Here is a 22,499-nt window from a genome sequence, read left to right as displayed (position 1 = left end):
ACAAATACGATCGGAGTTTCGGCAAGTTAACCAGATAATAGCCAGGAATGGGATCTATGCAAAGATTTGGTACAGAATAAAACTGAATAAGAAGAACGACCTGTGCCAGGTGCTGTGGCAAGAACTTCAAGCAATCAGCAGGACTCCCAGGCCCCTTTACTTGAAGCTGGTAATAAATGATTTGGGTTTGCATGATATTTAGGAAAGTGAATCATCTATAGCATGTTTTAAGAGAGTAGTAAACAGTAATATGAAGAGGCTGTCTTTGCTGAGAGATTTATTATCAAAAGTTCACATGCATGGGGAATGTTGTATGATTATAAGTTTCTTCGATATCAACTGTATTTTGAAGCCGGGTGGTACCTTGTTCTTAAATTAGGATTCTTGCATTACCGATTGGGGAAGCTGCCTGGGGTCATGAGTGAGACCTTAAGAGAAAGGAAGACCTTGATGGAGAGTTGCAGGTTATGTAAGACTGGGAAGAGGAGTCTTTTACACTTGTTATGTATTTGCCCTGCCTTAGTGCATGAAAGAAGATTTCTGTTAAAATCTCTTTTTAACCAAAGGGGTATACTTTCATGCAGACAAGCAGTAATAGCATGTCTTAAACCACATGATCCAATGTTGAACCCCCTGTGGTAAAAAGTTTAACAGCGACAGAGAAGAAGATTGTAGTTAATTGGAGGATAGTCTTTCTGCTACAGTAGGATAATGGATAAATGTTGTAGACTTCATTTGAAATTGTCTATCTTAAATGGGTTTTTTAATGAAAATGTAATATCAATCTATTATAATGTTTGGTTCAAATTCATGTTTTTATCATGATGATATAAATGTATTTTTGTAATGGTTTTTATTAACTGTACAATAAATATGAATTAATTAATTAATGTCTCACACCTGCCACTGCAGTGTCTGTGTGTGCAGTTTTAAACTGCCAATTCGACCTGGCAAGCGCACCCACTTACCTGGGCCAAACCTTCCCTCTTACTACATGCACATCACTCGTAAGGTAGACCTTAGGTAGCTCCCTGGGCAGGGTGCAGTATATTTAAGAGGTAGGACATATACTGGTGTATTTTGTATGTAATGATAGTGAAATCCTGCCAAATTCAATTTTCACTATTGCAAGACCTATCGCTCCCAAAGGTTAACATTAGGACTGCTTTTAAATACATTTTAAGTGCAGTTTCTCATTGAGAGCAGATAGAAATTTGGAATTTGGGGTCCCTGAACTCACACTTTGAAAATACGTCTTTTGGTAGTGTTGTTTTTTAGACTGTCTGTTCGAAAATGCCACTTTTAGAAAGTGGCCATTTTCTTGCTTAACTATTCTGTGCCTCTGCCTACCTGTGGAATCCTCGTCTGGGTCTGACTGACAGTTGGGCTATTTGTGAATTCTCTCTAGACACAAAGGGAGCTAAGGTGTATCCTGCACATCCTGATGAGTCTTCCTGGGCTGGAGTGGGGAGGGAGGATCTGACACCTGACCTGAAAAGGCTGTGCCTGTCCTCACACAATGCAATCTCCAGCCCCCTGGAGTGTGTCGTCTGTGGCCAGTCCTGGGCAAGGCAGGATTTAGTCAACAACATGGACTTTCCTTTGAAATTTGTGTATTTTAAAATTTTTAAAGCAGACATGAGTGTAAGTAGTAGATCCAGACTTTTGGAATACTTCTGGATCAAGAGGAACCTTTGCCAAGGAGAAGAGCTGATGAGCTGGAGGAAGAGTAATGTCAATTTGCTGTGTGTGCTTTGCTGGATTTGACTGCAGTTGCTGCTTTTGCCTTAAAGAGGACTAGATTTTGCTGTGTATCCTGCTTGTGAAGTTTCTCCAAGGGCTTTGAAGTACAGCTTGCCTCCTGTTGGAAGTCTCAAGTATATCAAAGACTTCTGGTTCATCTGCCTACAGCATTGGGAACTCTACGCTGACGCAACTGTCTGAACCATGGCCTGATGACACTGCTCATGAGGTATATGAAGCACCATCCCGACCTGCACCGCAGCCCTGGTCAAGTGACGCCAGTGCCATCGACTCCAGCATCATCATCAGACACCCCTGCCAGTACCGTGACCCATGGTCACCACCCAGAGCCTGACCTGCATCATATCGCCGCTTTGGGGCTACCAACAACAGCACTTCAGCAATAGTGACGCCACAGCCTGCACTGCGACCTGGAGACACTGCACGTTGTACACACAAGAGGGGCTCACTTTTGTTCTGGTAGACAGTTTGGCATCAGCGACAGGGAAGGAGAAACAGTTGCCACACCAATTATCTCATGGTTGTGTAGTACTCAGGTAGCCACACCGCTAGGGTGGGATACCAAGCTCCAAACACCGAGAGAGGGGTTCTACCATCTTGGGAGTGGGGAGAATATTGCATTTTGGGACAGCTAGATACCACACTACGCAGAAAGTCGTTATCAAGCAGAAAGGACCTGTTAGCTCATTGTCTAGATGTCACTGCACCCTCCAAAGGCAATTTTCTGGCATAAAAGGGGCACCCATACCTCAGATCATGTCTGTACTGGAGAGAGAGGACCAAAGGAGGACTGCCCTGCTGTTGTGTGGTGCCAACAAAGAGAGGCTGCTCCAAAGACTCTGCTGCTCTGCTGCTGCTCCTAGGTTAGCAAAGAGAGTACTGTGGCTGAGGAAGCCTGCTTTGGTGAGTTAGTAGCCTCAATTGCTTGATTGGCCACTGCCATTCAAAGTGCAGCCTAGGAGATCAAGTTTCAACACTCACAAGTTGCACCTGACTCTTTTGGATCTGGGAGAATCATCTGAGTGCAGTTTGGTTGCAGAACATGGGCCCTTGCCTCAGTTAAATAGAACCACTGGTTTGTCCGTAACAGGAGACAAGTAGGCAAGTAGTAACTTTTTTTTGGCTGGACGTCACTCGGACTTCAAAGGACATCCCTGTGGGAAAGGGTATACCACCAAGATTGTGGACAAAGGAATAGCCTCTGGAAGTCCCCTGTCACTAGATCACCATCCTTGGTATCCTACAGCATCTTCAGCATCCTGTATCCCTTGCATCAGGATCCCTCAATTAAAGCCTATGGTTGTTCCCCCATAGAACCTGTAACTGTACTAGAAACTGTTTTGTCTGCATGTTTATTGTCCTACTCAGCCTTATTGGCTCCTGTGACTTGCTCCCTGCTAATTATATTTGTGATTCAAGTCAAAACCAGTTATTTATAATTTGGATAATAGTTTATATCTCTGGAACCCTTTGGTGGATTAACCTAATAGGTAATGTTTAATGTATTTGTGCAACACTTCAGACAGTAGAACAGTGAAAACACCACACAAAAATAATCCACACCAAGTTTGAAGAATAGACCTTAATTTAATAAGTAAAACAAGATCAAAATGACAAACGTCACATAAGTAGAAGTCAAGATATAAATTTTTAAAGGATAAATGCAAAATAGCACTTAGAAGCAATACACGCTTAAATTGAATATCTGGTTGCGCTGGATCGGGGCAACTTGTTCCTGCTGAGTAAAAGTACCTTGATCTGGGATGGGTCACCATTGACAAAGGTGCGAGGTGCAGCTGAAGATATGCATTGGTGTCGAGCCACGCAGTAGACAATGGACAAGATGTGTTAAGCTTCTCCACCCAACTCTTGGCAGTGCCTCAGGTCCGGGTGTGACATGCTGGTTCTGAAAGCGATGCGTTAATTCCAAAGGCAAAGCGCCAGTTCCCGAGGGTGATGCACCGGGTCCACTCCATGCAACAATGAAGATGCGCTGGTTCAAACTCACCCAAAGGCGAAGATGCGCCAGTCCTGATGAGGGTGAGTGTGTTCTGGTTGAGGATGCAATATATACCCACTTCAAGGGCCCAGGACTGGGTTAGCACCACTTGGCAGGGCAAGACTTGCAGTTAGCAAATTTCACGTGCTGTGATGGTTTCAGATGAAGTCTTTTGTGTCCCTGAGACTTTGGAAAACAGGAGACGACTCAGCTGACCCTTGTAGTCACTCTGAGATCTGGGTTGTAGAGATGCAGGTCCAGTCCTTCTTACTCCTAGGCAGGGCAGCAGGTTAGCTCAGAAAAGCAGGAGTCCAGCAGAGTAGCAGCTTGGCAGAGTGACAGTACTTGGAGCAGCACAGCAGTCCTTCTTCCTGGCAGAGCATCCACTGTGATGAGTTGATGGTGTCAGAGAGCCAGTATTTTTACCCAGTTGTGCCGTTTACGTGGGGGCGACTTCAGACAAAAGACTTTAGAGTGCACATAGGTCCTCCCTTTCTTCCCTGGCTCCAGACTTACTACAGGGGGGTTTGCAGCCTTTTGTGTGGGGCAGGACACTTTGCATTCAGGTGTAAGTAACAGTCCCTCCCATTCCGCCCAGTATGCCCATCAGCTACACCTAAGCTCCTTTTGTGTGTGGCTGTATAGAGGGAATACAACAAGCCCAGCTTTCGACCCACCCCAGATGTGTATTGGAGACAGGCAGTTGGCACTGAATGGCTAAAGTAAGAAAATGCCAACTTTCTAAAAATGGCATTTTCAGAACTGCAATTTAAAATCCCACTTCACTAGAAGTTGTGATCTTAAATTGTGAGTACAGAGAAACCAAACTTGACAAACATATCTGTTCCAGATTGTGAATTACACTTATACAATGTAATAAGGTAATACCAATGCTATACTATGGGAGAGATAGGCCTAGCAGTAGTGAAAAATGAATTTTGCAGTTTTTCACTACCAAGGTATGTGGCCTGCCTTTTAAATTCATTGCACCCTGCCATGTGGGTCATATAGAGCTCACCTTAGGGGTGACCTGTTTATAAAAAAGGGAAGGTTTAGGCCTGGCAAGAGATTTATCTTGCCAGGTCGATGTGGCAGTATAAACTGCACAGACAGGCTCTGCAATGGCAGGCTGAAGACATGGTTAGGGGGCTACTTAAGTAGGTGGCACAGTCAGTGCTGCAGGCCCACGAGTAGCCTTTAATTTACAGGCCATGGCACATTTAGTGCACTTTGTTTGGGATTTATAAGTAAATTAAATATGCCAATTGAGTATGAGTCAATGTTACCACGTTTAAGGGGAATAGCACAAGCACCTTTGCCCTGGTTATCAGTAGTAACTTGCACAGAGTCCTAAAACCAGCAAAAACGATCTCAGAAAATGGAAGGGAGGCAGTCAAAGAGTTGGGGGGAAGACCTCCTTAAGGCTGTCAGATCTGACAAACACCATATAATCAACCACTTTCCTCACAGTGGAAAGTGATTTTCCAGGTTTCCTCTAAAGACTGTTTCGTTGTGTTATCTGTTGGGTTGTTCTTCTGTCATCTACAGTTCAGCTTCTCAGCAGGTCAGGTCTAGATTTTGCCTTCCTTCTTCTCTTTGAGGGGGACTATAGTTGAAAATGTCGACTGCAGGTCTTTCTGTTGACTTGCCTTTAGTTAGAGTTTAATGGATGGCTAAGGCCTCCCAGGAAGAGTGCCCCTCATGTTTGGTGTTGAGTATTTACTGCCCTTGCTATCCTTCCTGCTCTGCTTTAAGTCTCCCTGAGCTCCGGTATTAAAGGCAGCCTCCTGGGAGGCCTTGTACCTGTTTCACGGAATGGCTGGCTTCTGGTTGGGTGTGAGAGTCGGGCTGTGACGTAAAAGGCCTCAGACAAATGCTTTCCCTGCCTCTTTCCCATTTCATCACGTTTTCATCCGTGTTAATTCCCATAGGTTTAAAAACTGGGATATTGTTTTTAGCCCAGCAACAGCCGAGCACCAGAAAGGGCAAAGGGACATTAAAGAAACTCCTATCTTCTTCAGTAGATCTGTTGCCTGCATTAATTTAAAGTAAAAATGTAATCCCTGGACTTGCAGAATCTCCCCAGACAGGAAGTCGTTTTCCCAGCATCACTGGGCCTCAATACCGAAAGAAATAGAATCTCTAGGCCCAACATTTAAAAAAAATTGAAGATCATCTCCCTGGAAATACTCGCTCTTGGAATGGCACTTTGAGGGGGTTTGCTCAATGATGTTCACTCCTCTTTGTAACTGACGTGTCGTTTGTAAATTACTGGTGAATTGTGATCCCTGTAGGTTTGAAGAATCTAAAGTTCATTTTAGATATGTTGTATGGACTGCCCTAGGAAAATATACTTCGACCTACATGCTAAGCATTAACAGGGGTGCAAGGGCATCCTGTGTAGCTTTTGCACTGAACATTTAAATTACAAATCTAAATAAATGATTAAGAATCGTTCTGCTGCATGCACAAGGTTCATTATTCTCTGTATATGTTATCATTAGTCCTACATCTGAGACCGGTTATTCCGTGGCTTTAACAACATTCTTTTTTGAGCGCTGAACGGTGGTATATGTCCCCAGCTTCAGGGGAAAAAAACGTTTTTCTCTCGGGTGCAGCATGAGATTGGGCTACCCACAAAACATCTTCCTCATTGAAATTGCCAGTAGCTGCCTCTTCTTATACCTATCAGAAAATGCAGATTAGGCGCTGTATGTCTTCAGATTCCACATACATTTTTATACGTTCATTTAATGCCGATGAAGAATGGGTTAGTACATGGGTCGTTTACAAAGAAATTGTGCTTGACTGGTGTGTGCAATACAGCAAAAACAAACTTATATTCAAGAGAACACTTTTAAATGTTGGGCATAATACAACTTTAAAAAAATATATTCAACATCAATAAATCATTCTTTGCTTCCTTTATTGCAGAATCTCTTAGCTGAAAAGGTGGAACAAATGATGGAATGGAGCTCCAGGCGCTCAGTTATCCGTATGAATGGAGATAAATTTAGGAGGTTTGTTAAAGCACCGCCACGCAACTACTCTGTGATCGTAATGTTCACTGCTCTCCAGCCTCAGAGACAGTGTTCTGTTTGCAGGTATGTATCAATTGTGTGCTCAACTTCTTTTTACTGCAAACTTCGGCTCTCCATTCATTATTGTCGCTCTTACTTATTTCCTTCCTTCTTATGAATTTCCATATTTCTTCCATATTCCCTCCACCTTTTTCTTCATCCCTTGGTTCTACCTTTCCTTCGCCCCTCCCTCACTTGCTCTGCTTCTCTTCCATCCACCTCACTCTCAGCTTTACGTTCCTCTTTCTTCCTTCTTTGGCTCCGCTCTTCACCTTCCTTATCCCCTTCCTTCCTCATCCTCACCCTTCCTTCCTCTGGGGGAAAGGGGTAGTTTATTTCATATATAGTAACAGCCCGTAAACACTTTATCACTGTAATATACTTTAGGAGATAGCATTTTACAAACTTATATTTGAAGGCAATCACATGTAGCCTGTACATGTTTTAGATCATTACACTTGAGTATAGATGTTTGTAATAATACTCAATGCGTACAGTTACTGAACAGAAATTTATAGTCAAATTTGTTTAGACTTGAAAGAAGTGTTTAAAATAATTCCACTGGATCCACAGGCTGGCAGACCAGCTTAGGCCCACTTCCAAGGGTCCAAGGCTGGGGTTGCACCACTTTGCACAGTAGACTCACAGATGGCAGAGTTCAGGTGCAGATGCAGTATTGTTGGAAGCCTGTTGTTTCCCTGAGGCTTCAGATCGGGAGACAAGCCAACTAGCCATTAGATCACTCTGGGTTCTGTGCTCAAGAAAAGCAGGTCCAGGGGGAAGTGACTTGGACGAGGAGGAAAGATGGTGGTGTAAGCCTGCAGCTCTGCTGCAGGGAAACAATTATATGTGAATATCTCTGCCTACGCATTGACATTTTTGAAGGGAGGCTGAAATGGGGGTGTCTTGATGCAGCACACCCCAAGGTATTTTTGCCTACTGTGCAAACCCTCACTCGAAGGTTGGGCTCTGTTTTGAGCCGTAAGAAACCGTGCATCTTCCTTCGAAGACTGAGGCCCACCAGAATGGGCATTTTCTGAGCTGCTAACCTTATCAGAGGCGTCGGACTCTCAAACATCCAGGTATGAAGTATTCAACCTCATAGTGCCAAGTCTAAGCAGATATAAGTACACAGAGCCATACCTATTGGAACTTTACTGCAGTGAGATAAGGGCTGTGCATGAAGTAACAAAATGGCTCCGTAATCTCTGTACGCTGTGGGAGCAAGCTGGGCACATCTGTTGCTCCCTCCATGCAATTTATAATTATAACTTGCCAAAGCAATATGTGAGGGTGATAATTACAAGACTTGAACACTCCTAGCATATAAATAACCGCAGACTGTCAACTATGCTGAGGGCTCTATTCGTTTACAAACTTGCAGCCAAAATCGCAGCCCCATCTGTCTCCTACCGCACACTTTCGAGTGACCACTCTCTTCTGAGCATAATAAATTATTGAGATCCACTATCCTGCACTCAACATAAAAAATGCTCACAACCATTTCCAAGCTGCAGTACAAGATCTAAGCCGAGCGCTGCGGGCACAATCTGTGCTGCAGGTACCTCACTCCTGGTGGACTCGCGTTCAGAATCTGTGTGAACGAGCGCTCCACTGACTTGCTTCTTATATGGCGGCGCTCAGTTTCTGCATCGGGACTGTGGCCTGAACCCTTACAGCGCTGCTACCTGTGTGTAGCCGGCCTGGACTTATCCTTCTCAGCTCAGCACTGCAACCTGCCCATTCCCTAAACTGCAACACTGCAACGAAATGCCTACACACAGAGAGCCTACAAAAAACAGAAGGTATATGACAAGCATAAGATATAAGCATGATTGGTGGCACTCTAGAAGAAATGATACCTTCCTAGTTTAACCTATTTCTGTACTCAACACACCTGAACGCTTGGTAAGCCTGAGCTTATTCTGTGCTACTGAGATAGTGAGAACCTATAGAATATTTTGTCAGCAATACAGAATATTGTATCACATTAAAGATTGCCTAGGCGAACACCAGAATTCTACATTCCCCCTATGGGCTCTTCAACCACCTCAACACAGAAACCCGGAATCTGTCTCAGATATAGAAACTCCATTAATGATAGTTGCTGAAGGTGGTCAACTGTTGAGAATACCTACAGGCCTACTGTCAATCTCTGTAAAGACCCCTCTATTAGCCACATTCTGAATGAGACCTGATTAGTTTAACCTATTGAGGGTCTAATATCCCAGGGTATACAGTGAGTGTCATGCAAAACCAATGTCAACAAGCCCTCAAAGCTTACAAGAGCACTCTCATACTGACGATGACCCTCAACTTACACGCACAGTACATTATTCTAGGGTGATCCATCCTGACCTCGCCCTTTACATTACAGGACGTCTCAAGCTACACTCTGCATACCTAACCAATTCTGAGACTCGAGGGTACCTGTGAAGGAAAAACAGTATTCAATCAATTTTTTACCAAGACGTCAGTTTCTAACAGCACACTACTCTATCAGCATACTGCTTTTACTTAATATGGCAGAAAAGGAGTCTAAAACAAGCTTGAAGAGAGTCCAGGTGGACCCACCAAACCCCGACTCATCGGTCAAAAATAAAAGTGACATTAACTCCATAATGGAGAGGATTCTTAAGAAACTAGCAGATGATTCTTAAGGATCTCACCAAATCTTCAAAAGACAAAACAGACACAATGCAGAATGAAATTAGAACTATCTTCTCAGAAATCAAACAAATCAGTACCAGTATCACTGAAACTGAAAGTAGAATCAGTAACCTGGAAGACTCCTGAACTAAATCTTATAAAACTATCTGGGCTCTCAATACCACAACCGTATCTCGATGCAGAGAAGTAGCAGCCTTAGAAGACAAACACAAGCGGGGGGAATCTCTGTATCTTCGGTATCCGAGGAGGAGAAGACAACCCAGCCGGTCCTGTATTCTGTTCCTAGAGAAATGGTTCTCACAAAATACAGACATAATATTAGAAAAAGAGCTTAAATTTGAAATGGCGCACCGTGTACCATCACAGAAAACCCCTAACCAAGCTCATTCACTCCCACTTGTATGTAAATCACTTTGCTGTCCACTTGTGCAAATAATCCTCTCATTTATGAAGAAACATAACCACATAAAATGGAAGGGCGGCAAGGTTTTCAACTCACCAGATTATTCTAAATCCACAGTTGAAACTAGGAAGGCCTTCCTGGCCCTTAGCCCCAGGTTAAAAGCAATGAACTGACAATTTTCTTTTGCAGGTCCTGCCAAATATCATGTGACAATTCAAGGCACTTTGCACATCTTTAATGACCATCTTACCCTCATGAAAGTCTTGGGAGACAAAGAGGGTGCAGACATGGACTCTTCGTCACCCAAAACTGGATTCTCAAAGAGCAAACATTAACTCTTCATTGAACTCTACTCACCAAAAATAGCTCCTAGCCTGCTCTACAAGATAGAAATGTCCTCATACATCCTTCACATTCACTCTTAGAGTTTGTCAGTGACAGAGGCCCATAACCGCAACCTCTTACCGTCAATCTTATTTTGGTGATTAAAGTCCTCTGAACAAATTCTCTAGCAGACCATCAGTATCTGTAGTACTCCTTCTATACAGTGTTAGCGACTCAGACATCGACACTCCCTTTAATGCCAACTGAAATAAGGTATGAGACCATTACAACAATGTATGTGATTTACAACAATACCCTGAAACAATGGGTAGATGTGCATTTAATATTCCAATGGTTTTCCAATTATCTTTCTACTCTAAATGCATCTTTGATGACCCAAGGTCTTACAACCACTAATTCTATATTTACGTTACTCACAGTTGACTCCCTGGAAATATTTATTGAGTTGTGAAACTTTACCTGGAGATCAGTTATATTTTTGGGTACATTAGCTAATTGTTTTTATTATTCCAAGGGCTAAAAACGTGATGTATCTCCTTTGCATAATGTAGGTTAATGTATAGCTTGCTACAAGAATTATAGATATTACTTACTGTTTGTTCTTGACTTATCTTTTCCATGGAGGAGCGTTTAATCGCCTCGCCATTACCGGAGGGTGACTTATTTGAGCAAGAGTTTATGAACCAGGAGGGCATGTTTGACAATGGTGTTTTTTTGGTGGTGTTTTACAACTTTTTACTTTTTTTTAGTTTTTCTTTAATAATTGTCAACCCTAAGCAATAATAGGCATGGTCTAATGTGAGTGATCATTTTATACCAAATTGGGCTTTAATACACTCTGCTCTGGGCACAATTTCACAACATAGGCAGTAAATATAGAGGTTCAACTTTCGCTATTTTGTTTCCAAACCACGGTATGTTACCACAATATGTATGACACAGGATTTCCTCAAATTTAACAGCTTGTAAAATATTCCACTAAAATATTTAGAGCAAATCCGATAGTTCCTGTAAAAGAACGACACAATTCTAAAACCTCACTCATGACAAACCCTACACAGAATATTAAGATAATATCTTTAAATATAAAAGGGATCAACCACCTGATTTTGTTTTATTAAAAAAAAAAAGAGAAAGGTCAGTGACTGCTTATATAAACTTCAAGAGAATATTGTTCTCCTCCAGGAAGCCAAGGTTGACTCCACGCACATTATCACTCAGAAATAGCCAGTTTTTTCCGAAGTAGCATGCTCCGCCACAGTTGGGAATAAAAACTGTGTCCTAACATTGATCACTGGTAATTAAAATAGAAACATGGTGTCTAACCTCTCTGACGAACAAGGGAGATGGATCATCTCTAAACTTTCCAAAAATAATAATTAGTTCTTTGTAATCAATGTGTATGTGCCTACAGCAGAATAACCATCATTCTAGAAAGATCTCTCTGCCCAGCTCAAAATGATCCCAGACTTTTCCAAGATCATCTTTGCAGGAGACCAAAGGACCCTGTATATGACAGAAACTCACAATTTTTGTTCGGCCCTAGCAAAGGCCATAAAGCTCTTAAGAACCTAGGCTCTATATATAATGTTGTTAATGCCTGGAAACCACAAAGCCCAGATGAAAGAGATTATACATTTTACTCATTCCCACACAAGTCATGTTCTCACATTGACAATTTTGTTAATCTTGGGTCCCTCCATTAGAAAGGTTGACCAAAGAACAATTGAACCAAGTTTGATATCAGATCATTCCTGCATATCTATGTCTATCACTGACCCCTATCCAGACTCAAAACAATCACAATGGTGGTTCAGTGACGAAATACTCAAACACCCAAATAATGTACAAATTATTGCGGACTCAATACAGAACTTCCTTAAAGACAATAAAGAAAGTGAATCTTCTGATATCACTAGATGGTAAGACTTGAAAGCAACAGTAAGAGGTGTGATTATGAAAATGTGTTCTAATATGAACAAAGAAGCTAACAGTAAGCTCCTAGAATTAGAGAGATTATTGATTTAGACAAATGCCACATCTCCTCTAAAGCTAATCTCATACTAAATGACATTTATCAGGAAGAAATATGATTAAACAAAAATTATAAGCACTAGAGAAGGTATCTGGGTCAATAAACAAAATGCATTAGACTATGTGAAGCTAGCAAAGCGGGCAAAACCCTAGCATCATACCTAAAACATAGATTGCAAATATATTCCATAAACGCCATTAAAGACGACAAAGGCCTTGTCCACACTAACCCTAATGAAATTACGGAGGTCTTTAAATACTTTCACCAAACTTACAGAGGAGGAAATGGAAACGTTAAATGGACCAGTAAAAAAAGATGAAATAGCAAGCGCTATGAAAAGCTCAAAACAGGCAAGGCCCCCGGCCCAGATGGGTGTGCTGAGCTATTTAGTAAATCTTGCTCCACAAGATTTATCCCTCCTTTAGTAAAACACTGTTCCCACTTTGCTAACTCGGGTCAAGTCACGGGCACTCCTGCAAAGGCTTTCCTAACTGTGATCTCCAATGACGGGAACAAAATCTTGCTTTAAAAATATATAGACCAATTTCATTAAATAATTTGGATAGCAAAACACCATACTCTCCACTAGGCTCTAAAAATATATTTTTAAACTCATTCACTCCTCACAGGTTGAATTTCTGAAGAACAGACTATCCAGCATCATCACACGTGTAGTTTGTCACGTACTAGGAAAAGCAAAGCTTTTTTAGTCCCCCACCATAGCAATTGCACTTGACACAGAAAAAGTATTTCACAAAGTTGATTAGCACTACTTAAATTTGCTCCTTGAGAAGTTTAATGTGGGCGAGTCCCTGATACGATTGATTGTGTCACTCTACTACAATCCGACCTCTCTAACACGTTCTCCTATAAACAAGGAACCAGACAAGGCTATTCCCTCTCGCACCCTCTTTCTCTTAGCTTTAGAGCCCTTCTTACACCACCTGAGGGAAAACCAGGAGTAATGTTCAGTGACAATACTATAAAAATAGCTGCATAAGCAGATGATATCTTAATTACCACTGAGGACACCCCCTCCTTCATTGCCGCTTTAATAACATTGATTCAAGAATTCACTGATGTATCTGGCTTTACATTCAAGAAGGACAAGTCAGAGGTTAAACTTCTCAACAATACGTGACTGAGGCCTCACTTTGCAACCAGGTTACATTAAATATTTAGGGGTAGAATTTTTCAATGACCTTATCACTACTTTAAAGTACAATGAAAACTCCATGCTTAAAAAGATTAATAACGTTTCTGTTTGCTGGCCACCCACATTTCTCTCAATGGTGGGGTAGGGCAGAGTCACTAAAAACATTGATTACCCCTTATTCAATGACCTTATTATTATGCTCCCTGTGTCACTTTCAGATTACTTCCTAACAAAAATCAACAATACCTTTAATAAATGTGTATGACAAGGCAATACGCCTAGAATTTCACTAAACAAACTTTTTAAGGATATTTATGGTATAGGTCTCCCTAACTTTAGGAGCTACCAAACAGTGATTTATTCAAACAAAGTACTAACTGGTTTCTTGAGGAGGCAGACTATACACTGGTTTGGGTAAGATTAGAAAAATCAATTCTGAAGGACAAACCCAACAATGCACAATTTCTACCTCCTACATTTCAAATATATTTTGAATACCAGTACAACGGTTATTCTAAGAGTGGACTACCTTTCAAAAATAAAGAGCCGTAGTTCTAACTTATCATCATATGGCTCAACCCCAGAATTGAACTTGATGGTCAACCCGTGCTGTGGTAAAAAAAAGGAATAAATCTGATCAAACACATATTTGATAGCAACCTTCCATTCCCCTTCCCCACCTTACAATATCGGTTCAGGTTTAATAACCTTGACTTTTATAAATGTGTGAGGTTAAGACTCCAGATATCGAAACATCTAACAATAAAGAATAATTCCTCACTCCCTGTGGTAATTAGTAACTTGTGACCTGGTTCTGGCCAGGAGTCCACTTTGCTCCACCAGCCTTCCCCCGTGCCCCAGACCCATCCGACTGCTGCCTCGACAACAGTTCGAGGCCCTCCTCCACCCGCAGGCACCCGCCTGCGCCTCATCCCTGGTGCCTAGTGGTAGGCAGCTCCAACTCCCATGTAAGTAACCCTTTTGTTTTGTATTCACTTTCTTTCCTCCTTCGCTTTTCTGTCGCCATGTACGTATTTCCTACTTTCTACATCTGGCCGTGTTTTTTCTCCTTCTCTGTATCTCTCTAACTGCCGTGTTTGTAGCTACCTAGCATTGTGCATTGTGCCGTGTTCTTCGTTCCTCTCCTGTATTTTTATTACTTCCATGTACGTAGCCTTTTAGTATTGTGCCGTATTTTTTCTCCCATTTCCGTATTTGTTAATGCCAAGGACGTAGTTATTTTAGTATTGTGCCGTGTTTACATTTCTGTATTTTTATTGCCATGTACGTAACTCTAGGGTCCTGTACTTTTCCCCCGCCGCTGCCTCCCCTTGGGCCCCACCCCCCATGCACACCCATTGGACCCCCGCCCTCCTCCCAGCTGCTCCATCCTCCCACCCCACCCTCTTAATGGCGGCAGCTGCGCGGCCGCGCACAGTGGACACGCCGGCACGCCAGAGCCAAGCCTGTCTGCGCCCGTCCGTGCCTGGACAGTGCCCAGCACCAGTCCCCCTGGTACCCCAGCCCAGAACCCCAGACATCTCTACTCCCCTCTCGCCCTCCACTCCCTCAACCCAGGACCTCGCCCCACCTGCACCCTATCCAGCCCTACACACAGACAGGGCCCCTTCACCTGCTACACCTGCCATTTCTCCTGCTCCACATCCCTCACACCCCTCACCAACCGCCAAACACAAAAACCCCAACGCAATAAACACCCACACAGCCCCCGCACCCTCCAACCGGCCCCACCACATAACACCTCACAACCTGAACACACCCTACAACACCACCACCACAGCCTACAGCAACACCATCCTACGACACATCAACAACACCCACCACAACCATCTCAACTACCTGCTCCTTAACACCCGCTCCCTACACAAACATGCCCATAGACCTCTGGGATCTCATCACATCACACACACCTGACATCGTCTTCCTCACGGAAACCTGGACGAACCCCTCCTCAGAACCCGAAATAGCCACAGCCACCCCCATGGGATACAAACTCCAACGCAAAGACCGCCTTAACAAGCCAGGAGGTGTCATCGCCATCCTGCACAAAGACACCATTAAAGTCACCACTAACTCCCAAGACACCATCGACAGCGCAGAACACATGCACTTCCTAATACACATTAACAACAACACCACCCTCAGAGGCACACTAATTTACAGACCCCCAGGACCACGCCCCGTCTTCTGTGACGCCATCGCCGACACCATCAGCACGCACGCCCTCACCTCCACAAACTACATCCTCCTCTGTGACTTCAACTTTCACCTGGAGAACCCTCAAGACCACAACTCCTCCTTCCTCCTAGACAACCTCGCCAACCTAGGACTCAAACAACTGGTCACAGCACCCACTCACTCAGCAGGACACACGACGCAATTTTCACCTCAAGCCAACACATAACCTACTCCCACACCACCGAACTCCACTGGACGGACCACTACTGCATCCACTTCTCCTTTGCCAAACCCCCCACTCTCCACCACCAACACAACACACCATTTCGCATGTGGGACAAGATCACCCGCAGAACGCCTGAACTCCCAACTGTCGCACAACCCCCCCCACACCGACGACCCCAACACCGCGACTAACAACCTCTCAAAATGGATCACTACCTGCGCAGACACACTAGCCCCCCTCAGAAAAAACATCACCGCCTGCAACATCAAGAATGCCTTATGGTTCACCACTGAACTCCAAGAATCCAAGAGCAAATGCCGCCAAGCGGAGAAAGCCTGGCGACAAGAACCCTCAACAACCAACTTCTCCACCCTCAAAAAATCCATTCCCACCCACCACCAACTCATACGCACTGCCGAAAAAGCACACTACAAGGAACGCATTGACAACAACTCCCAAAACAGCAAAGAACTCTTCACCATCATTAAAGAGCTATCCGAACCCAAAGCCAGCAACATAGACCCCGCACACACACAAACGCTCTGCGACTCCCTCTCCAACCATTTCCACCACAAACTCCTGGACATACACAACAGCTTCACACCACACCCACCCACCCCATACGCATCTCACCCACCCAACTCAGACCCTCCTCATGCCCCCCCCAAACCTACTCACCACCTGGGCCCCAACCACCGACGAAGAAACTGAAAAAACCATGAATTCCATCCACTCTGGATCCCCCTCCGACCCCTGCCCCCATTGCATTTTCAACAAAGCCAGCCCTACCATCGCCCCCAAGCTCCGTGTCATAATCAACACCTCATTCAACACCTCCACCTTTCCAGACCCTGGAAGCACGCAGAAATCTCTGCTCTCCGAAAAAAGCCCAAAGCCGACCCGGACAACCTCTCCAACGACCGCACCATCTATCTCCTCCCTTTCCCCGCCAAGGTCGCAGAGAAAATAGTCAACGCCAGCCTATCCCACTTCCTTGAGGAAAATAACACACTGGACCCCTCACAATCCGGGTTCCGCAAAAACCACAGCACAGAAACTGCCCTCATCGCATGTACCGATGACATCATAACCAGAGTCGACAAGGGTGAGACCGTCGCACTCATCCTCCTTGACCTCTCCGCGGCCTTTGACACTGTCTGCCACCACACACTCCGCACACATCTCCACAACACAGGAATTTGACACAAAGCCCTAGACTGGCTCACCTCATTCCTTACCGATAGAACCCAAAAAGTCTGCCTCCCACCCTTCCACTCAACTGCTACCAAAACCATCTGTGGAGTCCCCCAAGGGTCCTCCCTCAGCCCCACTCTCTTCAACATTTACATGACCCCTCTTACCAACATCCTCCATCCACAGGGAATCACCATCCTCTCCTACGCACATGACACCCAACTCATCATCTCCCTCACCCCCAACCCCACCACCGCCGAAACCAACCTCCACGCTGCACTCCTTGACACCGTCACCTGGATGACGACAAACCACCTCAAGGTCAACTCCAACAAAACAGAAATCATCACCTTCGGCCCCAACAAAACCATATGGGACGACTCCTGGTGGCCCACCGCCCTAGGCCCCGCCCCCACCTCCGCAAACCACGCACGCAACATCGGCATCATCCTAGACCCCTCCCTCTCCATGACCCAGCAAATTAACGCAGTCACCTCATCCTGTTATCACACACTCCGCACGCTGAAAAAAACCTTCAAATGGATTCCCACAGAGACCAGGAAGACCGTCACACACGCACTCATCAGCAGCAGGCTAGACTACGGTAACGCCGGCACCACACTCAAACTCAAACGCAAAATCCAGAGAATCCAGAACACAGCCGCACGCCTCATCCTGGACCTGCCCCGCCACGAACACATCACACCACACCTCAAATCCCTTCACTGGCTCCCCATAGAAAAGAGGATCACCTTCAACATCCTCATCCACGCACACAAATCCCTCCACAACACCGGCCCAACCTACCTCAATGAAAGAGTGAACTTCCACACTCCCACACGCCACCTCCGATCTGCCGACCTCGCACTAGCCACGATCCCCCGCATCTAACGCACCACCTCTGGAGGCAGGTCCTTCTCCTACCTCGCCCCCAAGACCTGGAACTCCCTCCTCACCAACTTTCGCAAAACCCAAGACCTCCTGCTTTTCAGAAAAAACCTCAAGACATGGCTGTTCGAACAGTAACCGCCCCCTACCTCCCCTTTAGTCCCCCCCCCCTTAGCGCCTTGAGACCCTCACGGGTGAGTAGCGCACTCTATACATTTTTTGATTGATTGATTGATTACAAAATGGGATGTCATTTTATTTAGATGCTTGGACACAGTGATAGCTTAGGCTTGAGGCCTGTGCCCTTTTATTTAGTTATTATGCTCTGTATCCCTGTAATAATCTTTTATTTATTTTACTTCTTTTAGTGACATTGTTTTAATTTCATTATCAGCCGCTGTCCTGCAAAAGTGTCATTATCAGTGCTATGGATTACATACTTTGAATCATGTTCTTTTCCTCGGATGTACAAGATCGGAATGTGAGGCACACAGAATAATATTTTGTATTGCCGGCCCCAAGACTGCGCAAACAGTCCAGCCTTAGGTACATACCCGCGTCAGGTTTTTGTGAATGGACATAAACATTCCCCCAATAAAAACATCTTGTAGGAAAAAGGGTATTAGAGGGGGGTTCCAGCTAGGATTTTCATCCTTGCTGCTTCCTGGTTTTCGGTCGACCTCAGCCTTTGTGTCTTCACGGATCCTGATCTGGAGACTGGCGGCCTCACCTTGTACCAAGCTAACTGGAGTGGAGTGTGCTTCACATGGACACTGTACAGACAGATTTGGCATACATCACCATGCTTTCGCTAAGGGGCTAGAGCTTAGGCTTTTAGGTAGGGATTTTATACTCATATTATGACAATGTGTTGGGGTTATTCATATTTACATCTTTAATTTTCACAATCCTGATTTTGTTATTCCCCATTATTCTAATCATTGCAGCTCATGTATTATATTGTAAATTGCAGTCTTTTTCAATAAATGTAGTGAGAACTGTCCTGCATCTCTTTTCTTGCCTTCGTGTGTATAAGAGATTTGTATGTGGACCGAAAAGGGTAAGGCTTGTTTCACCACAATTTCCCTGAGGGATCTTCAGAGTTCCATGTTAGGCTGCCACAAATCATGATTATCGATTGAGTTTTGTTGAGGTGCTGCTAGAGAGCCAGGACTGCTGGGCTGACAGCTGCGACTGGTCTGGGAGTTATGCAGTCACTTACAACGCAGAGGTGCTGCCGCCCAAAATCCAACAGTCTTGTTATAATGCATGAATGAATATGACAGGGCACCACCAATGATGGTGTAGGCACTAATTTTATTAATTTCCTGAGTATCTCTCTCTCACACACACTGAATGTATCCTAAGTAACATTACACGGAGAAGTCCACGGTCTTGAGGCCAATCCTCATCCAAATAGGGAGCACATATCCAGGCTGCAAGTTATTCAAGATTTTACAATAAAATAATTTATTTCCCCATTGGTGTTCCCAACCCTAACGCCTATTCCTTATATTGTCAAACACTATAAACATCTGGGATATAGGCAGACATCAGCTCACCCAGTTTCTGTTACCCATGGCTTAACAGAAGAGGACGGGGATGTCTCATTTGTTGTGGAAGCCCACAATGCATTTAGGACCGAACTATTCTACTTCTAGGTCAACTTTCCTGAAACAGATATAAATACAGATACACTTCATGCATACAGAATAGCAAACATACCACTACAGTACTGACCTTACCAATACTTAGAGATACCTCCCTCTTATACCTCCCTCTTACACCTCCCTCTTACAAGCCTAGTCAGTAGCGCCTTTCCATATGTAATGCAATCCATGAGATTAGGTCATTTAACCAATGATGGACCAACGTGGCCAACACTTAGCACATACATACCACATCCCAATGTCCATGTTATGCAAGTAGCTGATGTACACACACTTTACAATGAGCTAGTAGCAATAAATAAAATGAGCACAATTAGTGATACAGACTTTGAACACTGCCCCAACAGGGGCTGTTCCAGCTGTTAGTCAATTGGCCGTTCTGGGAATTAATCCACAAACAGTCCACTCAATAATGGGAAAAGCACACAGAGAGTGGGAGAAGATTCTGTTATGGATTGCAGAAAAAACAAATCAGCTGGAAGCAGCGTATCCCCATACGGGACCCCAAGACAAAAATAGAATTCCCACCATGTGCTTGCTGCTTGGCATTGTCTCCTCAATAGAGGACTGTAACACTTGGGGTTCAGTCTTTGCAGTGATATACACTAACACACATGTTACCCAAACACTTGCCAGTGTATCAGAAGTGTTAAATTAAAAATTGTCCCGGCCCTGGACAATTTTGACACAGTGCCCTCAATTATTTTAAGTAACATTGAAGGGGAAGCAGCAGCGTTAGCCATTCGCCAGTGGCTAAGATAGTTGCCTCAACAGGAACAGAAGCGTGAACTGCCAAAGACTATTTCTGAAACCTATACTAGTATAGGACAGGATAGGTTGGGGGCCAGACCAACTTAACTGCAACTTAAGAAAGGTACTAAACAAACACAAGACGTTTCTAAAAAGCGCTGGGATAAACAATACCAAAATAAAGATATAAGAAGTCAGAGAGGAGAATCTCTGTATCCGTAGATCTCTGAGAGATTATATAATCTCTGAAATAGACAAACTTTAAAAACTCCTGATAGATACCAATATACTGATACACATTCCTCTAGTTCCTTTCAGGGCACACAGGAAAAACGGAGTGAGAGAGTAGGACGGGCTGAAATGCCAAGTGACTGCACATAGCCAAAGTACGACTTGCATCATTCCTCAGAAGCTTTTGTTAAAAAAGAGGAAAGATCTCCTCAACAAAACCCCCAAAGAAAAAGGTGGCTGCAATGACGATAAAAAATGCCAGCTATGCTGAGGATGTGGGCAGTGACTCTGCTACACAGCCCAGCAGAGGTCACGATTTGTAGCCAGAATCTTATAGATCATCTGGATGTGACAGCAAGAAACGGTTTTCTCATCATTGAGACAGCTGACAAGGGCCTCTCCCTACCCGACAGGGTATTTGAACTAAATATCCAAATTGAGGGAGACATAGAGCACACTGTTAAACTAATATTTCGGGAAAATCCAAACTGTGATATTCTATTGGTAGAAAAAGATTGGCCACCTAAATTTGTCCATAAGCTCTCACATGGGGAAGATGTAATTTTGCCTTCCTTCTTAGTTGTGGGTCCGGCGCGGTAAAGAAAACCTATGCCGCAGATTGAGCTCTAGCGCAGGCTCCTGCACTGTACCGCAAACTTGTAGGGTGGATGAAGAGTCCCCCCCTACTATGTAATACCAATTAACTCTTCACCACAGCCTCAACCTGAATATACCCGATTAAAAATGAGGCTAAAGCTCCAGTGAGAGAGATTGTCAAAGAACTTGAGTACCAGGGGTAATTGAGCCCTGTGTCTCCTCGATTAACATCCCGATGTTCCCCGTTGCCAAACCAGATCATTCATATAGAATAGTCTTAGATTACAGACACTTAAACGGTCACACAAGCACCTATGCAGTAGAAAACACACACAGCACAGCACTAATTAACAACATAGTGCGCAAAAATACAAAACAACCTTGGATATTTCCAATGTTTCTTTCTGCCAAAATATAGCACCTGAAAGTCTTGATCTTAGTGCATTTATCTCATTAGGCTGGCAGCAGCGCTTTTGTTGATTACCTCAAAGGTATAGGAACAGCCCTGCGTTGTTTTCAACCTGAGTAACATCAATACTACATGAGATTAATACTGAGGCATTGTCTTAGATGGATGATATTTATCTGACAGATGACAACTTCAACATACATCTGGCCAAGGTGGATCCAGTTGTGTTACTATTTGCTACCCAGAGCTACATATTCAATTTCAAGAAAACAAAATTGCTTTAGGTGTCCTATTTTTGGGGTACAAATTATCAGATTACGGCAAGAGCTTGGCCCCTTACTTTCTTTAAAAATGCGTTGAAATTCAACCCCCAAATACCGTTAAGAAATTGCAACCAATGCTGCGTTTCTTCAACTTTGGCAGAACATATATACCTGATTATGCACAATGCATAAAACCACTCAATGCTTTAATTTGTCCAGATTTTTCACGCAAACACTGGACAGTAGAGCACACACACCTTTTCAGAGAACAGCAGGACGACATGCTCGAAGCAAAACACACACACATGACAGCAAAACTAACATAGTCTTAAGAATAATTGCTGGTGCCATCCACGTCACCTATGTCACATTCAATGAAGGTAACACTGTACTCATAGTATACAAATCACATTTTTATTCCAATTCAGAACAACATTTTGCACCAACAGAAAAAGTACTGACTGCTGTTCAGAAGGGCGTCATCAAGGAGAGGCCACGTGCCCAAGGGAAACGCACTGGTGTCAGCCCTCGAGGAAGTTACCAAAGCCAGTGTTCCAAATGCAAATGCATTACATCCATGTTTGATTCAGTGGGTAACCTCTCTAACTGCCACTGATGTT

General features: G+C 43.9%; 1 protein-coding gene across 1 annotated transcript in view; it reads left to right on the top strand.

The window, feature by feature from the left end:
- TUSC3 (tumor suppressor candidate 3) overlaps positions 1-22,499 on the top strand; it is a 1,241,068-nt gene that overhangs the window by 355,499 nt on the left and 863,070 nt on the right. Inside the window, exon 2 of the mRNA XM_069200706.1 lies at positions 6,698-6,867. Within this exon, the coding sequence (XP_069056807.1) occupies positions 6,698-6,867 (170 nt within the window). The remainder of the gene's footprint in view (positions 1-6,697; positions 6,868-22,499) is intronic.

This window comes from Pleurodeles waltl, chromosome 1_2 (assembly GCF_031143425.1).
Source record: "Pleurodeles waltl isolate 20211129_DDA chromosome 1_2, aPleWal1.hap1.20221129, whole genome shotgun sequence".
Taxonomy (NCBI): Eukaryota; Metazoa; Chordata; class Amphibia; order Caudata; family Salamandridae; genus Pleurodeles; species Pleurodeles waltl.
This window is presented reverse-complemented; position numbering and strand designations above follow the sequence as displayed.